The 20,573-nt window shown below is 36.0% G+C and overlaps 1 protein-coding gene across 2 annotated transcripts in view; it reads left to right on the forward strand.

Moving 5' to 3' along the window:
* MIB1 (MIB E3 ubiquitin protein ligase 1) overlaps positions 1-20,573 on the forward strand; it is a 173,627-nt gene that overhangs the window by 71,576 nt on the left and 81,478 nt on the right. For both annotated transcript variants that reach the window (XM_069099761.1, XM_069099760.1), the window contains exons 10-12: positions 987-1,094; positions 8,229-8,426; positions 15,804-15,955. In XM_069099761.1, the coding sequence (XP_068955862.1) occupies positions 987-1,094; positions 8,229-8,426; positions 15,804-15,955 (458 nt within the window). The remainder of the gene's footprint in view (positions 1-986; positions 1,095-8,228; positions 8,427-15,803; positions 15,956-20,573) is intronic.

Genomic DNA, 20,573 nt, shown 5'->3' on the forward strand with positions numbered 1-20,573 from the left:
GTACAAATGGCAGTTAAGAGGCAGAGACTATCATAATAGTTTTGTCTTAGTCATAGACTTGTCCTGTGATACCTCAGCAAGTGATTTTAGGGAATCTGCTATTTAAGCAGACATAATCGATTCTTAACCTTACTAAAGTTTTCATAGGTAGCTGTCACAAAGCTAGAGTTACCTATGAAGGAAGTTAGGCAGCTTGATAATGTTTGTGGCAACAAAGCCAATGGTTTTCTGCAAGGGAAACTCATGATGAGAGAATGTTTGCATGCCTGCAAACTGTTGGCTTTCAGTAGAAGAACCCTCTATTAAACACCTATTAGTTATTGACTGTGAACATGTTACTGTGCTAAAAAGTAACTGAAGTTGCTATAGAGCAACTCCTTCTGTGCTGTCAAATTTTTGTTGGTTTTATTGCTTTTAAAGAGGGTATTGATTTTAGATTCTAGAAGTGAACGTGCATGGGAATAGAATCTCAGCCCCCATTATTCTTGATATTATTATTCCCAGACCAGCGTCATGTGGTAGAGATCTCTGTCTCACACTGTTCTTTTTGAAATGTCTTCTTTTAAGTCCATTTGAAAACTTCAAGAAAATTATTGACTCTTAAGCTTAGTAACCATCAACAAAAGTGTATTCAAATAAAGCAGAAAAGTTGAGACCTGAAAGCATGAATTCTGTTACTTGTAATTTGTTTCAGAAATTTGTAAAATGACAAATAACCTATTTACTTTTGTGACCATGGAGGAACTTTCTGATAGAAACAACACAGATTTAATAATAGAAATGGAAAAATAAGGATAGGATCAAAAACTTTGCTTCATATTCTATACACTGAATTTGTGGCTGTTAAAAAAGAATTAGCTTGCGTAATCACAGATATGTGAAGATAACTGACATTTTAGAATTTTAGAGACCATTGCATATAATATCTTTTGAGTATTTAGAATTTTGCTTGGATAGCCTAACATTTATTTTACTTTGTTTTTCAGGTAAATGGGCAATGTGCTGGACACACTGCCATGCAAGCTGCTAGTCAGAATGGACATGTTGACATTTTAAAACTGCTTTTGAAGCAAAATGTGGATGTAGAAGCAGAGGTAATTAAATAACTAGTCTCGATAAAAATATAAGCACTTGTCAGATAAGATTATAGTTGAATTATGTGCTCCTGTTCCTATAGCTTTATCAGTTTTATTTTTAATTTTCACCTCAGGGCCATCAACACTTTTTTGATTTTTTTTTTTAAAGTCAGGTCCTCTGCTAAGTGCTAGATATACTAATATTCTTCCCCTTATCCCCTAAAAAACTGCCAAGAAAACAGTTTCTGCTCTTAAGAAGCTCATAGTCTTATGGGAGTGAGGGATGGGGGGGGGGAAGTGTAAGCATATGAATAGCTATGTACAATAAACAAGATATATGCAGAATAAATTTAAGATAATCTTAGAGGCAAGGCACTAAGATCAAGGAAGACTAGGAAAGAAATGATCCTAGCATTTATGTAGTTCTTCAAGGTTTGCAAAGTGCTTTACTGTGTTAATTCATTTGATCCTTACAACAACCCTGTGAGGTAGGTGGTATTATTATCCTTATTTTACAGGTAGGGAAACAGAGACACAGAGAAGTTGGAACTTGGCCAGGTCACACAACTAGTGTCTAATCCAGGATCTAAACTCAGATCTTCCTGACTCTTAAGTCCTACACTATCCACTGGGCCCTTTGAGAACCACAAGAGAACCTTCTTCGAACACTTTCATTTTTATAGAAGCCCTAGAACAGGGGGATAGGTGTTGTTTTCCATATAGTTCTTGTTTTCTTCAATAACGCTGGATGAGTATAATAAGAAGTAGGATGAATGCTAATTGCATGCCCCTCTTCTGAGACTGAATGACCAGGAAATCGATTGGTGTTGGTGTGACTCTTTATGATGGAACCAAGAGTTCTCTGTCACTAGTTACGCCAAACCTGCTCCAAGTGTGAGAGCCTTCCAGCATTCCAGTGACAGGCTCAGTGGGTATCTTTTTATTCCACACTGTTGTTCCCTTCCATTAGCAAAGATTGAAGGTGCTGTATACTAAATATCTTATCTGTCGAGTTTATTACAACTTTAGGTCAGTTTATCTCTAGAAATTTTTTTTCCAGATATGACTTCTGCTTAATGTGATGGAGAAGAGAATGACTTTGTTTTTGTCATTATCACCTGTCTTCCTGCTAAAATCACATTGACCTGTGTTGGCCTTAGATAATCTTCTCTAGGCTCATTTAGGAATGAGTCGTCTTTTTCCTTATTTTTTGGCATAACTTAGGTTATTTCAATACCTTGTTTAAAGAGCAGTATCATTTAAGTAAGTGGGTTTCTTGAAGTAGCTTTACTTTTTGAATGTGAAACTGTTGTGTTATGGTTAATGAAAAATAAATCTCTAGTGTCCTAAAAGTGGGAAAGCACATCCCACTTCTTACAGGTTTTACTGTCATCTATAGCTAAAAAACGGTCACTTTTTTTCTGGGGAATTACAATGGTGGTGCAGATATTGATTGCCTTGAATTGGGGAGATATTGCTTCTATTGCTTCATATTGTTCCTTTGTAATACTATTATCTCTTAAGAGTTGTGCAAGCAGTGTGAACTTGCTTCAGTCGTAGTCATCTTTTTCTTTTTTTCATTAATCCATAAGCCTAGTGATTTTTTTTTTGTGGTGATTGTAAAGATATTACATCAGCTTCAACTAAGAGGAAAAGGATTACATAATTTTATTTCATTTTGATCTGGGGTATGAGGTAAGAATCTTTATAGACAAGATTTTTCATTTTAATTTCAATAGTTCCAAAGTCGATTAAAAAACCTTGTTTCAGCTAATAATATAAAAGGCAGTAAAGCTGAGTTCCTTTTATGCTTGATTTTTTTTTTTAAGGTTAGAAAAATATTATCTGATTTTGAATTATGTTAAGACTGGCAGCTTGGAGGATTTTGACAAATTTATATATACTGCCAGGCTTGGAGTTTTTGAAGGATGTGGGTGATGGTCTCTGATGTGCTTTCCTTTTATTTATATGAACAGAAAGCAACAAGGGGTATAACATAGTGTATCCTATGGTTTTGAAGATAAAGAGAATAGTCAGCATAGTTTTTAAATTTTTTTTAATAAAGTCTCGAATGCATACTGAATTGGTTAGCTACTATTAAAGCAAAGGGAATGAGTGGGTGTAAAGTTAACTCTATGAGAAATACTTATACAATGATATCTTACTGCAGGAAATCTGAAGTTATTAGGAGGGAAATGGAATGTGTGTCATTGTCTTAAGGTCCCTCTTTAGTATTTCCAGGTTTTTCCCCCCCGCTTTGGAAATGTGCTGGAGGCAAAAAAACAAATGTGGAACACAAAAAAAATTTATAAATATTGTTTAAAAAGTCTGAAATATTCTTTAACAACAAATTTTTTAAAACAACAAATTTTCATTAAAACAAATGGTTCCATACTATTAAAAATATTTTTCTTTGTCTAGGTTATGAACATTATTATTTTTATCCATTAAGCAAACAACATAACATTTTTCATTTGTGAAAATAAAATATTTTTGCATTTTTATAATTCCCATAAACTTGTTAAGTCTGTTAACAGTTCATTCCTTTTTAGTTATGAGAAGTGACATTATCAACAACCCAATAAAACATCTTGAGATTTTGTCTACCTTTTGGTTTATTAATTTAGTCACCTAGGTTTGTAGCATTGGATCTGTCTTTAACTCTTGCCTTTAATATCTAATCACGTGCTATTTTGTTTGTATTCTATTTCTCCATTTTGTCTTTTTTGATTAAGCATTTAGCATGTGGGCCTAACATGTGTAGTAGGCACTGAATAAATGTTTGTTCTTTGCTGAATTAAATGTTTAACTTTTGATCTTTTAGATTTTTCATAGAATATTGGTTATCATTAAATTTTTTTTATTTGGTTTGGGAAGAATTAGCAAACTATATAATTTGGTAAATATAAAATTTTGAGGGGTCAGTTATAGAATGATTGTTCTTTGCTATTTCTCTTTAGGGAAAATACAAAGACCAATACTGGGAAATTGTTTGTCTTTTGGAATTTACCTTTCCTTTTCAGTACAGTAAGATTTCATATTATTTTCCTTTTAGTATATAGGTAAAGCTGTTGTGGAGACTGTGAAAAGATAACTTAGCTGTATAAGTATACTAATTTTGGACCCATCATATTGTCGATATCCCTCATAACTGAAACAAAAGCAGTGCTGATCGTGATGCAAAGTGAAGTGGGACAAAAATGCATAGTTTAGCCTTTAAAAAAGCCTTCAACTAGGTTCTAACCAAGTGCTATTTAGGATACAAAACTGAGTTGCTATAAGAGTGTAGCAGTTATATACATACTAATGTAGAATTTAATTCCAGAAACACGTTTTCTTATGTAGTTCCTGATCATAGGTCCACAGACTTCAAGCTAGAAGGGATGTTAGAGAGCAGTCTAATCTTTTCTATTCCTGTTGAGGAAATGGGCCCAGAGAAGTGACTTAACCAGGGTCCTTCAGGTGACAGTTGCACAACTTGGATCCAGGTTTTCTGTAAATCGTGCATATCACAGTGTAGATGAACACTGGTGCTTTTTCTCATTGGGTCTGAGAGACAGCAGAGTAAAAACCAAGCAGGGGGACGCTAGGTGGCACAGTGAATAGAGCTCAGGCCCTGGAGTCAGAAGGACTGGAATTCAAATCTGACCTCAGACCCTTAACACTAGTCGTGTGACCTTGGACAAGTCACTTAACTACAATCACCCTGCCTCCTTTCCCAAAAAACAAAAAAAAAAAAAAAAAAGCCAGGCAAACATATGGTGTTATGGTACCTTAAGGTTTTCAAAGTGCTTTATTCTTGTAACAACCCCTATGAGGGAGATATTGAAAGTATTATTTTCATTTTATAGAATAGAAAATAGGCCCAGAGAGATTATAATATCCTCAAAGTTATATAACCTGTGACTGCCAAGGCTAGGATTCAAACCTGGGTTTCTTCTGACTTTGTATTCAGCACCCTTTCCTGTTGTAATATTGCCTCACATTTATGTATCAATTTTAGATTTACAGATGTATGTCCATAATGCTATGTTTACCTTTCATCTTACATAAATTATTATAAAACAAAATAGTAATAATAATTACATAAGAGAAGACCAGGCTAAATTCTGTATATTTGAGGTAGGAAAAGGCCATTAGTGATCAGCTAGAGGATATGAGGAAGTCTTCCTTGATAAGGGGGGATTTGAGTTGGACTCTAAAAAATGGACAGGAGGGGCGGCTAGGTGGCACAGTAAATAGAGCACCGGCCCTGGAGTCAGGAAGACCTGAGTTCAAATCCAGCCTCAGACAGTTGACATACTTACTAGCTGTGTGACTTTGGGCAAATCACTTAACTCTGATTGCCCTCCAAAAGGCAAAAAAAAAAAAAATGGAGAGGAATTCATTCTTTATGTAGAGGATAAGTACTAAAAAAGGACCATGGATTTGACATCTAGTTGGTCATTGGTGAACCATGGGACAGAAATTATAGTCGGCAAAGGTATCGGAAGTCTGATTACAGTGGGGTTAAGTAGAGAGCTGAGTGATGAGAAAGTGAAGGAAACAGTTTTAACTGGTTAAAGAACATGGGAAGGGAAGGAATGAGATGGGTCAGTAGCTGAATGAAGGGGGAAGGAGCAGCAGAAGACTGAGAGTTGGAGGGCTTTTTATTTTGTTTTGTTTTTATCATGTTTGTAGGCATGTTCTAATGAGTTAGTGGAGATGAAAAGACTGGAGGAGATAAATAATAACTGTTGGAGCACAGTCTTTAAGGGGATAGCACAGAATGGAAACAATGGCACAGATTATACCCACTCTTAGTAAGAAGATTGACACTTCTTCCTCTCAGGTAGAGGGAAACAGAAATGTGAGGTTGGGGAGGCCCCTGCTGAGTGGCCTCAGACTTAGTGAAAGTAGGAGACAAAATCATCTGTTAAATGGGTGGGGTGTGGGATTGCATTTTTAGAGATGGGGAGAAATAGGGGTTTGGAATAATTGCTGTGAGCTAGGGAGTCAGCAAGAGTATAACAGAAGGATTTCTGAGATGGAATAAGAATCCTGGATTACTGTATTGGGTCTGAAACTCATCTGGAGAGATTATATATAGTGTGAGAATGTAAAAAAAAAGTTTTAAGAAGATTTTAAATAAATTCTTGGATATTAGATTAAGGGAAGTTATGATGTTGAGGTTTATATCCCTAATTTCTTGAGGGTGACCCCTTAGAAAGCAGTTATTGTTCTTTCTTCCATGTTGGAAGAATTGTTGGAAGAATTCTCCATCCTGGAGAATTTGAAGTGACTACTCAGGAGAACAATAGAAATTATAGAAGCTTTGGGAAGAAATAAAGTCTGTAAGTCAGTCTCTCTAATTCAGAGGAGCTAGAAAAAGAAACTTGGTTGTAGTCGTTAAGCACTTTACAAATAGTATTGCATCCTTACAACAATATTGAGAGGTCCTGTTTTCTCCATTTTTCTGATGAGAAAACTGAGGCAGAGAGAAGTTAAATGACTTGCCCAGGATCACAACTAGTGTGTCTGAGGACAGATTTGAACTTAGGTCTTCTTGATTCCAGGCCCAGTGCTCTATCTACTGCAACACCTAGCTCCCTATGCTAAATTGAATATTTCAGGCTTCAGTCAGTCAGCAGTCTTTATGAAGCATTTAGTATGTATCAGGCACTGTGCTGGATGTTGGAATAAGAATGCAGAGAACAAAATACTTACGAAGGAGCTTACATTCCAATGAAGACATAAGAAGTACACAGATATAAATAAATATAAAGTTTATGATGCTTATCCTGTGTCTTAAAGGAAGAGCAATACTCTGAGGTGGAGGTAAGAAGGGATTATATTCCAGGCATTGGGCGTGGCTAGTGCAAGAACTAAGAGTGTTATGTGTAGAATCAGAGAAGGCCATTCTGGTTGGACTGAGTAATGTGATAGGGAGGAGTAACGTACAGCAGACTCTTAAAAGCTAAGTAGAAGAGTTTCTTTTTGATCCTAGTGGCAATAGGAAACCACTGATGTTGGTTGAATAGGGGAGTGACAGTCAGATCTCTGCTTAAAGAGAATTCTAAGATGGCCTGAGTGGACAGAGGCTTGAAGCAGGGAGACCAATTAAAAGACTGTTACAATAAACTAGGCTCTTAAGAGGTGATGAGAGGACTTGAACTAAGGGGGTAGCAGTATGAGCAGAGAGAACAAATAAGATGATATATATTGGGAAGGTAGAAGAAAAACAGCAATATTTTGCAACTGAATGGATACATGGGTTGAAGGGAGAGTCAGGAGTGCAGGACAGTACTTGGTTACTGTTTGTTACTGGGTGATCTGACTGGCTGTTGCCTTATGTCTTGGGAGTGAAAAAAGGCAATACTCTCATTAGACAGAAGTAAAGATTGAGAAAGCACTTTAAAGAAAGTAACAAGCTATGGGCCTTAGTATTTGCTGTTGAAATTTGTGACACAGGAGTATAAATGCACTGTGCTGGAAATGTCTCTCTGCATATCTAGCAGGGAAACAGGCTTCTCTTTGACATGTGTTTTGTCATTTATGCTTTCCTTTTAAATTATCTAAGGTAGCAAATTTCAGTCTTACAATACATACATTGAGCTTGGTGAGTTCAGTATAGAATGATTCTACTTTACAAAAGGATTCATTGAGTTTCATTTAAAGTTTCTGTACTGAAAAAATTTTAATTTATACTTAGTTTTTCATTATTATTTAATGTGAGGTACTATTCATATTTTTCCTCTGAAATTATATGATAGGTGGTAAAGTAAGGTTTTTATGCCTTTTATAAAATAAAAAATTTTTTCCTGAATGTATCTAAAATCATTGGGGGACAGCATTTTAAAATATGGGGGTTTTGCTGTGACACGTTACAGGATTGATATCCCAGAACACTTAATGTAGGCAGGGAAAAAATAAGGCATTATTTTTATGCTTTATAAAAGATATGTAGCCTTTTACTGTAATCATAGAGTGTCTGTCTCTAGTCACCCTTTTATAGTCAAAATTTGATTATCAAAGTTAAAATCCACTTTAGGACATGGTGACACTTCATTTTCATTTATAAACCATTATTTTCTTACTCTTTAGCAAATTTTAATTATTTTGCTCTGTAAAAATGTTTGCCTAATGCAGACTTATTTATTTTTTAATGTTTAGGATAAAGATGGAGATAGAGCTGTTCACCATGCAGCTTTTGGAGATGAAGGTGCTGTCATAGAAGTGCTACACAGAGGTAGTGCAGATTTGAATGCTCGAAACAAACGCAGACAGACTCCACTTCATATTGCTGTGAATAAAGGTCACCTTCAAGTTGTGAAGACATTACTGGACTTTGGCTGTCATCCAAGTCTTCAGGTAAAATGGATTTTAAAACATTTCCTTATGTGTAGTTAAGATCTTCATAATGTGATTATCTTAGATTCTAGTAGTAAATAACCTGTTCTTATAAAATTTATTTCTGTAAAGCTTTAGAAAAATGTGAAATGGAAATAGAATAAGGAATACATAATAAAATTGGCAAATCGTCTTTCCTAGACTAGTATTTCTCTGTCTTAGAAAATAGTATTTCTCTTAGGATATATTAGCAGAAGGTATAGAATAGGTTTGCTGAGGTTTTTTGAGAAGTATTTAAAGCTTTATATCTTTTATCAAGCCCCGCTTCTTATTTCGATTAGTAATGTGATTTATGAAAATGAGTTCAGGATCTCTCAGCACTTGGATCTTGTTGGTCCTGTTCTTCATGGTGGAGTACATCTGTGCTTCTGTCATTGCCTTCCCATAATATCCAGAGTATAAAGTTTTTGATCCAGCAACATATAATTATTCTCTATCACATCTGGTTGTTACCAAGTCTGGTTCTAAGATGCCTTTAGTCCTTGGGATTCTATGACAATGCATAGGGATTTCCCAGGGATTAAAGTTCTTTCTCAGGTCCCTGACTTCTTGTGTTTAGAAAAAGGAAAAAATTGAAAACTGTCTATTAGAGGTTTTTTTTTTGCTTTTTTTTTCGAGGGGGGAGGGCAGGGCAGTTGGGGTTGTGACTTTCCCAAGGTCACACGGCTAATAAGTGTTAAGTGTTTGAGGCCAAATTTGAACTCAGGTCCTCCTGACTCCAGGGCTCATGCTCTATTCACTGCATCACCTAGCCACCCCTGGTTTGTTTTTTGGTGTTTTTTTTAGCTCTCTTATTAAAGAATAGCCCCAATGTAACAGGTTGAGCCAGTGGATTCTTCCCAAATCTCTGAGAAACATTGAGGATCAGTGGATATATCCATGTCCTCCAGTTGGAGATGCATTAAGAGTCCCAAATAAAAACTTACTCCCTCCAAGAACATCAGATTTATCAGGGAACTATCCTGATCAACCTATTTTCTTATAAAATGTTTATAAAATATTTCTTATAAAATCACTTCATCTCCTGGTTATTCTTTGTAAAAATGCTATGAAGCATCACACCTTCTACTCATTGTTTACATAGTAGGGATTTATCCATCTAAGGAGAAAGGACTAGTAAGAACTATTTTTTTCTTCTGATTCTTTTCTTGTTTTCAATGAACGTTTTTGCATTTTCTTTGCCTTTTTAAGATTCAGACCTTAACTAAAATGCATATTTTTTCTTATAAAATACATAAGCTTCCTTCCTTTGACTTTTATTTATAGCTACAGCTAAAACTGTAACATTACTAGTTCTAGTTCGGTTCTTGTTTTCCATTTCTTTGGTAAGCAAATGGAAAATAAAATGATTTTTTTGGACCATCATTGTATGTCATAGGGATTTACCCTGTGTTGTATTTTTGTTGTCTTTAAAAAACATTTATATAGTGCCTGCTTTGTGCCATACACTGTGCTGCATGTTTTACAAATATCTGTTTTGTCTTCACAAATAGATGTTATTGTTATCCCCATTTTACAGTTGATGAAACTGGGGCAAAAAAAGGTTAAGTGACTTGCCAAGGGCCAATCAGCTAGTAAGTGAGCCCAGATTTGAACTCAGGTTTCCCTGACCTCTAACAATATATGCACTGTACCACTTACCTGCATACCAGTGTTCATCTTAATTTGTCAAATTTAAGAAAGATCATTTAATGGAGGGGTTTAGACTTCCCGTACCGAAATGTCAAAATATTAATTGAACACATAATATAACTCTAAACATTTAGAATGATGATAGCTAATTTATATTGAACTTTTAGTTTTGAAAAACTTTTTACAGATATTTCATTTGTTCCTTACAACAACTTTGTAAGGTAGTTGCTTTTGTTATCCCTATTTTACAAATGAGGAAATTGAAATTCAGAGAGGGTAAATGACCATACAGCTAGTAAGTGGGTGAAACAAAATTATTAATAAAATAGAAATAAATGACACATAAATGCAACCTTTGTAGCCCACTATCCATTATCCCAGGCTAAGTGAACCTTCCCTTTCTCTCTAAGCAAACTCAGCCCAGGGGCAGCCACTTCTCTTCTGGTGGGTAATAGAGTGTGTACACATTTTCCAGCATGGATGTAATCTTTCCTAAGACCAGTGGTTGGTACCAAAGGTGAAGTCTTGGAGAGTGTTCCCATTTTCATCATAAGCTTCATCCTCCAACCTGCTGAGAAAATGGAAAGAAAAGGGAAAGGATTCAGTGATTCCCTATCTCCAGGAAGGAGGAGAATGGAAGAGAATTTCATTTTCTTGACAAGGATTTTCTTTTTTTTGCCAGGACTCGGGGAGTGGGAATAAATCATTGTTGTCCTTTCTCTACACACAGTTGTGAGACCTGGGGGAGACTTGGTGGCCACTGGTATTGAGGGCAGTCAAATCTCAGTTGGTCACACTTAGCATACATACCAAAACTCCTTTCCACTACTACTAACATGACAAAAAGGGGTGCCTGGCCTGCAGGAAAGGTGCCTAGAGGAGAAGAGGATTTGAAGTTAAAGAAAAGTTCTGAAGTGAATGTACTGCAGTGGTCCTGGCTTTTTCTGGGTTAAAGCCCTGAATTGGGGTTTGTTGTGGTGTAGATCTGGGCCCTTCCTTCTGGGCTTTGGCAACCTCTTTCTTGAGATCTGATTTAGGTCACTGCAAGTCTCTGGCTGCTATTTTGGGCCTACAAGACTCTAGCAGGAATATGAATAATAGATGCCCCTAAAAATAAAAAAGAAGAAGAAAGTTACTTAGAGCATTAAGAGGTTAAGTGACCTTTCCAGGACCACACAGTCATTGTGTGTGTCAAAGGGTGGTACTTGAACCCACATCATCTTGGCTCCAAGGCAAGCCCTATAGTCATAGCCTCAATGATTGTTTTTTATGCCACATCTTTTACTTGGTAATTCTTGGCAACAGCATGCTACAGTCTACCTATGTCTACCATTGCTTTTACATCAACCTTTGGGTTATTTGTCATTTAATTCTTCAGCTATTAAAATGTTCCATATTTCAGAGCTATATTAACCACAGGGAGAGAATATTGATGTTATATGGGGGCTTTTGCATCATTGAACAGTCTAGGATGATTAAAAACACTGAACGTTTCCTAGTTTTTGTCTGCATTTATGCTAATTTAAAAGGTTAAATTCTAGACTTTCTTCATTGTCCATCTGTAGCTCCTGCCCAACTTGCCTATTCCCACTGGTGACACCATCATTTTCCCAGTCATTTAGCTCAGCTCAGTGCTTATGAACATTGTTCATCTTTTTTTTTTGTCTGTACCCTCAATCATTTGTTAAGTCCTACAGCATTTTCTTGCACATTATCTTGTACCTGTCCATTCCTTTCCATCTCCCTCCTTGTTTTATACTTTTATTACCTCTCATTTCAACTACCTTTCTAGTTTATGACCTGATTTTTCCATAGTCAACCTTTTACCCCCTCTGGTGTTTTTTCATGCTCCTGACAAAGTAGTTTTTCTAATAAATACATGGGTATGATTATTCTCCGTTATCATCTACATCCAGATGACTCCCAACCCCATATATGCAGGCCTTAGTCTTTTTCATTGAGGTTTAATGCTTTATCACCAACTACCTATGTGCTGGATTCTTCTCCTAGATGTTCTGCCAGTATCTCACATTCACCACGTTCAAAACAACTAGGTTAGACGTGTATCCAAAAAGATCATAAAAATGGTCTAAGAACCCACATGTACAGAAATATTTGTAGTAGCTCTTTTTGTGGTAGCCAAGAATTGGAAATTGAGGGAATGTCTTTCAATTGGGGAATGGCTGAACAAGTTGTGGTATATGAATGTAACGGGATACTATTATGCTATAAGAAATGATGAAAGGTGGACATCAGAAAAACCTGGAAAGACTTATATGAATTGATGCTGAGTGAAGCGAGCAGAACCAGGAGAACATTGTACAAAGTAATAGTAACATTGTACAGTGACTGACTTTGATAGACTTTGCTCTTCTCAGTGAAGTGCTCACCAGAAATTATACAGTAGAGCCCCCTTAAACCTGCTAGAGGGGACCCCTACTGGGTTCCTTGGAAAGCACCTACTGTGTTTCCCCGATAATAAGACCTATCCCGAAAATAAGCCCTCCCCTTACTGTGTAAGATTCCTCTAAAATAAGCCCTCCCCAGAAAATAAGCCCTATTGAGATTGCTGCTGTAGTGAAGGTGATCCCCTGCGCTACACACTACATTATGGTACCCCCCCCCCCCCCGGGGTGAAATGCACACCTCGCTCCGAGCTGCATCCAATCAGAGCTGCATCCAATCAGAGCTGCAGCAGTGAGCGCGTCATCCTGTTCTTCCCCAGTGATTTGCTTATTGAATAAAGGTACATTTTTTTTGTTCACATTTACCTGTTTATTAAAATTGCTGTCAATGTTCATTAAAATAAGCCCTCCTCTGAAAATAAGCCCTCTGGTGTTTTTCTGTCCAAAAAAATAATAAGACAGTGTCTTATTATCGGGGAAACACGGTAATAGGCTCCAATAGTAAAGAAACTTTTCACCTGTGTTGATAAAACATGCCACAGATTCCCACAGATTCAGGTCTGTTTATGTTTGTATTCAAGGCTTTTCTAAGGGACTATGGCTTCGCTTTGCTTCAGTAGAAATAATACTAATGCTTTGTTTCAGTAGAATAATACTGAGAATGCTTTGCTTGAACAGAAATAATACTGGGAATGCTTTGCCTTAATAAGAATAATACTGAGAATGTTTTGCCTCAATAGACACAATGCTGATATTCTGTTGCTAGCAATCACATTGTCTGTAAAATTATGTCTAACAGAAAGCTCGATGCTGTCTTTTGGTCTGAGAGGCAGTCCTGGCCAGTTAATAAACACTTCTATCAAATTATAATTGGCCTAGCTGTCCTGTTATATCTCGGTGTCCATTACACTCAGCAATGCAAAGATCTAAAATAACTCCAAAAGACTCACGATGAAAAATGCTATTATCCACATCTAGAAAAAGAACTATGGCTTCAGAAGGCAGATTGAAGCATACTATTTGCTCTCCTTTTTTTTTGTTTCATTTCTTCTTTCTCATGGTTCCTCCCATTGGTTTTAAGTTTTCTTTAGAACATGACTAATGTGAAAATCAAATAAATTTTTTTGGGGAAAAAAAAAGTAGTTCTCTTTCCCCCTAAAAGCTACCCATTCTTCAAATTTCCATATTTATTTTAATCCACCCCAGTTAACCATGTTTGTAACTTTTGGAGTCATCCTTGATTCTAGTCTCTCCCATAATTTCTGTATCCAGTCAGTTGTTAAATCTTGTCAATTCTGCGTCTATCATTTGTCTTATATATGTCTCCTCCTCTATTAATATCACCTTTTGCCTGAACCATAAGAATAACTTGCTTCCAGTCTCTTCCCCTCCATCCTTCTCTCTGCTTTCCTGGGACTTAGAGCTTTTCATGAAGCCTTCCCTTATTTCCTCGTTTTTAGTGTTATCTGTCTCCTGCCTTAAAATATTTTGAATTTATTTTTGTACATATTGCATCTCTTCAGTAGCTATGTAAGGGTGGGGACTATTTTGTGTATGTTTTTTTATCTGAGTGTTCTGTACTAGTAGGTGCTTCAATTTCATTCGAATTGAATTGAAAAAGTTTTGAGACCCTCTCTAATCTGACTTGCTCTATTTTCCCTCTATATCTGTTCTGCATTCCAGATGAACTCACCACTGTAACTTTCTACTTGAGCTTAATTACCCCCCAGTAAAACCAGAGGGTTAGACTCAATAATCTTTAACATGTCTTTCAGCTCTGAAATCCCATGATTTATACATTTGTGCAAGACATTTTCCACCTCTCTCTCCCCTGCCCTCAGTCTCTTGCCTTTGAAGTTCTTCTATTCCTTCAAGACCCAGCTTAGCTACCAACTCCAAACCTTTCTTGTGCCTTCTAACTAGAAACAGTAGTTCCTCACTTAGCTATCATGCCATGTGTTTTTTTCTTTTGTAAATTTTTAAATGTATTTTAAACTTAAATGCAAAAATGAGAAAAAGAAAAAAAAATTATCATGTTCACAGCAGAAGATAAGATTCTCATGCTTTACTTTTTGACTTCTTTTGTACTTACATTTTGACTTGTAGATTTATTATTTGACTGTTAGCTTCTTTAGGCTAGGGATTATGTTGCTTTTCATCTTTGCATACCTAGAGTCTCAAACTATGTTGACATGTAGTAGGAGCTTAATAAGGATTCATTCGAGTATGGGTAAATGCACCATTGGGATGGAGATGCTACAATTTATGTGACAAGGTCCATACAGTAGAAGAGTATACAATGCAGTGGAGAAAGAACATTTATTCTATAGTCAGAGTACTGGGGCACCAAATCCAACCTCTTATGCTTTCTATACATAGAAGGGTAGTGACCCTAGGCAAGTCAATAGTACCCTACCTTCTCTCCCTCATCCCTTCTTCAGTTTCCTCACCTCTAAAATGTGAGGGTTGAACTAAATAACTTCTGAAGTCCCTTCCAACTCTAGATCTGTGATACTGTTCTTTGTTAGTCTGTGGAAGAGAGAAGTGATTATAAGAGTTTTGTAGAAATTTGGAGAGCTTTGGACATGACTCAAGTGCAGCTGGACAGTTAGAATTATACATACACATATCTTAAAAATGATATCTTTTTGATGACTTTGGGTTGATTATATTAATCAAGGTGGATTAATGAAAGGGATTTAGGTCAGTGCTAGTTAGTAGGGCCTATAGAAGGTACAAATTTGATAGAGATTTTAAAGAGTTCAAATCCGACCTCAGATAGTTAACATAAAAACTAGCTGTGTGACTTTGGGCAAGTCACTTAACTCTAATTGTCCTACCTTCCCCCTCCAAAAAGCAAGTAATAATAATAACAATAATGAAGGTAGTACCCATAGGGGAAATACTGTTGTTAATTGGTCCATTTTCTTATTGATAATTTTTTTTGGAAGACTTCATTTCATATTTTGTTATTGATGAAGTTTTATCACTAGAACTTGTTTCACTTCCTCTTGATTTTTTTCATTGTCTTGCCCTCTACAATATAATACTAATACTAATTATGACTGCCAGTTATTAATGAAGTGTAATTTTTGTGTAAGGTGAAGTATTTCTGTCTGAAACTTTAAAAAGAAAACCATTTCTACACTATATTAAAAGTATTGCACTAATGACAGGTGTAATATGATCTTTTCTGCTTTTTATTAGTTTAATAATTGGGTCTCTGAATCATGATATTTTGAAGTCATTAAATACACGGCTTTAATGGATCTGTAACCTTTTAAAAATTTTATTTATTAAGGATTCCGAAGGTGATACACCCCTCCATGACGCAATAAGTAAAAAACGTGATGATATCCTTGCAGTCCTTCTAGAAGCTGGGGCAGATGTTACAATCACAAATAACAATGGATTTAATGCTCTTCACCATGCTGCACTGCGAGGAAACCCCAGGTAAAGTTGTGATATTTAACCTCTTTTTGGTTGTTATGTATTTTATGTTAATATATATACTTGGAGAATATGGCTACTATTAAAGTAACTAGATTACTTAAAGTGTCTACCTCAAATCTTGGTCATGGTGATTATGATACTTGACTAGATTATTAGTTAAAAAATCATTCATTCAAACATGTATTATAATTATACTTATTTAATAACTTTGTTTCCTTGTGTAACCTTTTCCTTTTGTTTGTTATCCTAACAAAGCTATTATAAAGTAAATTAAGAGCATGAAAACCTGCTTATAAAAATATTTAGTGCTTTTATTTAAAACAAATGTTTAATTGAAGCAAATTGCATTTAGAATTTTTTTGTGTGTGTGGAATCAGTTTTCTCAACTCTTATGGTAGCTATTGTGTGTTTGAGATAACTGCCTAGTTCTTATAAGTTGTAATTAAATACTTATTGCCTTATTATTGTGAACTTTGTTTAGAGGTTACATAAAATGTGTTCTAATTACATTAGATAAGCTTATAACAAAATGAATAGTTATAAGAAAGGAGAGATGAAATTCATGTTTATTACTAGTTGACATCTCTTGTGAAGACTAATATTAGGCAAATAATTGCAACTGAAACTGTTTTAGTGTGCGCTTTTGTCTTTTTCATGGTACCAAATTAACAGATAGATGCTAAATAAACCATAAACCTCTTCTTCTTAAAAATTTCCGTTTCCACAAGTGTCACTACACTTTCTCATTCTCCTAGGTCATTGGAGTCTTTCTTCTTTAGTCAGTTGCCACATCCTGTTAATTCTGGCTCTGCACTATCTCCTACATTTGTCTCCTTTCCCCTCATAAGGATACCATCCTGTTTTGGGCCCTAGTCAAGTCTTTCATGGAGTGTTATTTTTTTTTTTAAGCAATTGGGGTTAAGTAACTTGCTCAAGGTTACACGGCCAGTTATTTCTGGGTATGGTGCTAAGTATCTGAGCCCGGATTCGATCCCAGGTCATCCCGACACTGGAGCCGGTGCTCTTACTCACTGAGCCACCTGGCCGCTCCCATGGAGTGTTATAATAGTATCCTAATTGATCTTCCTGCTTCTAGTCTATTCCTTTCTTATCTACCTACCACATAGACACCAAGATCTCCTGATAAACAGGTTTTTCTATGTCACTGGCCTGCCCAGAAACCTTTATTAGCCTCCTATTGACTCATGGATAAAATACAAAATCATTGTTATAATGTGTACAATGTTGAGGTTGGAGTTATCATCATCATCATCATATCATTTATAAAGTGGTGTATGGTTTACAAATGTTATTACATTTTACCTTCACACCAACCTTGGGAGATAGGTGCTATTAGTATCATCTTTTTACAAATGAGGAAACTTCCAGAATAAAATATGAAATCCTGTGTTAGACTTTAAAAGCTTTTCATAATCTGGCCCCTTCCTACTTTTCTGGTCAGTCTTCTTTACTTATTCCCCTTCTTGTATTCTGGTATCCAAGGAATACCGTCCTCCTGGCTGTCCTTGCACACACAAGGATCTCTTGACTTTCATAGATTTCACTACAGTTGTCTCTTTCTTTATTCTTGGGATGCTGATCTGTCCTCATTTCTACGTCCCTTGCTTTTTAAAGGCTCAACCAAAGTCCTACCTTCTGCGAAAAAGCCTTTCCTAGCACTCCTGAATCTTAGTGCCTTGTATCTGAGATTACCTCCATTTTATCCTGTATATATTGTGTTTATATATAGTTTTTTTGCATGTTGTCTCTCTCGTTAGACTGAGTAAACTCTTTGAGAGAAGGGGCTGTTTTGTTCCCCCTTCCTTTGTTTCTCCAGTGCTTAGCACAGTGCCTGGCGTATAGTAAAGCTTAATAAATATAAGGAGTGATAATGCAGAGAAAAGACCACTCTTTAATTCTAATCCTATACAAAGGAAGAAATACTGACTTCTTCCATAGCCTCTGCCTTTGCCTAGCTCTTTAGGATTTACTTCTAAGGGTTTTCAGGCATACAGCACTCTCTCTTTTTTTTTTTTTTTTAAAGCAGTTGGGGTTAAGTAATTTGCTCAAGGTTACACGGCCAGTTATTTTGTGTGGGTTCCAAGTATCTGAGGCTGGAACTGATCCCGGGTCTCCTGACGACGGGGCCGGTGCTCTTACTGCGCCACCTGGCCGCCCTGATACAGCACTCTTAGCCCAACAAGTACTGATGATTTGATATTGGGATTGTAGAGGTCATGTAGTCCAGTGCTGTCACTATATAGGTGAGGAATCTGAAGCCCAGACAGGGAAAATAATTTGTCTAGAGTTATGGTGACAAATCCAGTATACTAACAAACCTAGCTCTTTTGATCTTTAGTGAAGTCACTGTACCACACTGGTATTTTAATGACAACAAAAAAATATCTCTACTATCTGAACTTGGTAGTATTTCATTTGAAGAGACAGTATATATTCCTGTCTGCTTCATACATTTCAGATAGTTGGCACTAATGGGTTTCTGGGAAAGGATCATGGATTGATTTGCTCATAAAGAAATGGTCCTGAAAATCTGTCTGCTCTAATTCTAAGCTTGCTTCTTAACTTGATGCATCTTTAATAAAATCTAAGCTTCATATCTTAAAACTTGCCAGTTCTTTTCCTTACCGAATCATGAAAATAATGAGTATTGAATAAAGCCAGAGTAGGAAGAAGGATCTGTTTTATTGATTTATTTTGGATTTGAGAAAATAATTGTGCATGGTCATGTCATTTAGAGATTAGAAAATCAGATTCTTTCATTCAACAAAATTTTATTAAGCACTTACTGTATGCTCAGATTATTTCTAGAGTTTCAGATTGATTTTCCATTTTAGGAAAATTGTGTTTTAGGCATAGGAAATGCCAGAGAATATCTACTTATGTCATTTTGTTTATGTCAGTTTGTTTTATCCCCATTCATCTCTGAATTTTCCATATTCATTATTTCTTAAAGTGTAGTGATTTTTCCATTGCTTCAAAAAAACCAGGTTTTTTTTAGCCATTTCCTAATCAATATATTGATCCTAATTTTGTGATTATTAGAATTTATGCTATTTTATTTCTTACACATTAAGCAAAATATTTGTTTCTACACTAAACTACTTGGTTCTCATAAAGATTCACCATTGAAGTTAACAGTTTTAGCAAGATACACATTTTTAAAATTTCCATTGTAATATTAAAAAAAAATCTTTGAAAGTTTTCAAAACTTAGGAGTCACAGGAATTTTACGTAAGATGTCAGCCAATACCCTTTCTTGTGTTCTTTTTTCCCTTGTTCTGTCAGAATATGATTACTTACTACCTCGTAATCTGCCAACATATTTTTCTGAAGATGTGAATGGCTTACTGTCTTTTTTTTTTTTTTGCTTTTTGGAGGGCAGTTGGGGTTAAGTGACTTGCCCAAGGTCATGCGGCTAGGTTTTTTTTTTTGTGTTAAGTGTCTGAGTCAGGATTTGAACTCAGGTTTTCCTGACTCCAGGGCTGGTGCTTTATTCACTGCTCCACCTAGCCACCTTCTTACCACTATCTTTTTTTAAAAAGTCTTTCTAGGTTAGTAGCTTGACATAGAAACAAAATGCTTGGTGATAACATAGAAAAGAGCAAACTACATACAACGCAAGTACCAAATCTACTACTACCTTTAAATACATTAAAACTATGTTTTAAAAGGCAAAAACCATTCTCAGCTTTTTATGCTGTGTTGAGAAGCAGACTGTGGGCCAGATTGGCTTTAGTTTGCCAGCCCCTGCCATGGATTATATTCAGACAGGCCTTAATAATAATAACAATAATTATTTTTAAAATGGCTAGCATGTATATAGTGTTTTAAAGTTTGCAAAATGTTTTACATATGTTATCAGATTCTCACAACCCTGATAGTCATGTGTCCTCATTTTACAAATGAAGAAACTGAGCCTGAAAGAAATGGATTGTTTATTGTCTGAGGTGGAATTTGAATTCAAGTTTTTTTGATCTGTCTGTTGCATTCTGTTTTTTTCCTGGTAGTTAGTGAGAAGTTTATATAAGCATCTGGATGCTGCCTGCTTTTTACTAACCTTCATTAATCTTTGAAATACTTGCCTCCATTTATTAAATTAGTTGTTACCCAGAGTACAAGGGAGTGGCAAAGTAGAATGGACTGGAGAGCACTTATCCCTTTCTTAAGAAATTCCTTCTTGCTTAGAGTGAGACTTAAGGTCTTTTTGTGAAAGAGAAAAGGGTAAAATTGGTAAATGATTGAAATGTTTATAGCCTTTCCCTTCCCATCACACATGGAGTTGAAGTACCTGTGTACCAGGGGAAGGACTACACAGACTACTAAACAGGGTTGTGGGGTGCTATGGTGGTAACAAGGTTGGCAGGAAGGAGCAAAAAGATGTTTGAAAGGAACTTAATAGCCCTTTGTCCTTTTAAGCAAAGGGAAGCTGAGATGATAATGAGATTCATTTGGACTGGAATAGTTGATAAGAATTCACAAATTCTCTCTCCCTCTCGCCCCCCCTTCTTCCCTCCCAGCTTTTAAGTACTTTGGCTATCTGAAGAAGGATATACTGTGTTTTATTTATAGGAGTCTCTTCTACTTTCAGTAACTGCTA

This window comes from Petaurus breviceps, unplaced genomic scaffold (assembly GCF_028583685.1).
Source record: "Petaurus breviceps papuanus isolate PSGF00001 unplaced genomic scaffold, PetGlider_PUasm1.0 38, whole genome shotgun sequence".
NCBI classification, from domain to species: Eukaryota; Metazoa; Chordata; class Mammalia; order Diprotodontia; family Petauridae; genus Petaurus; species Petaurus breviceps.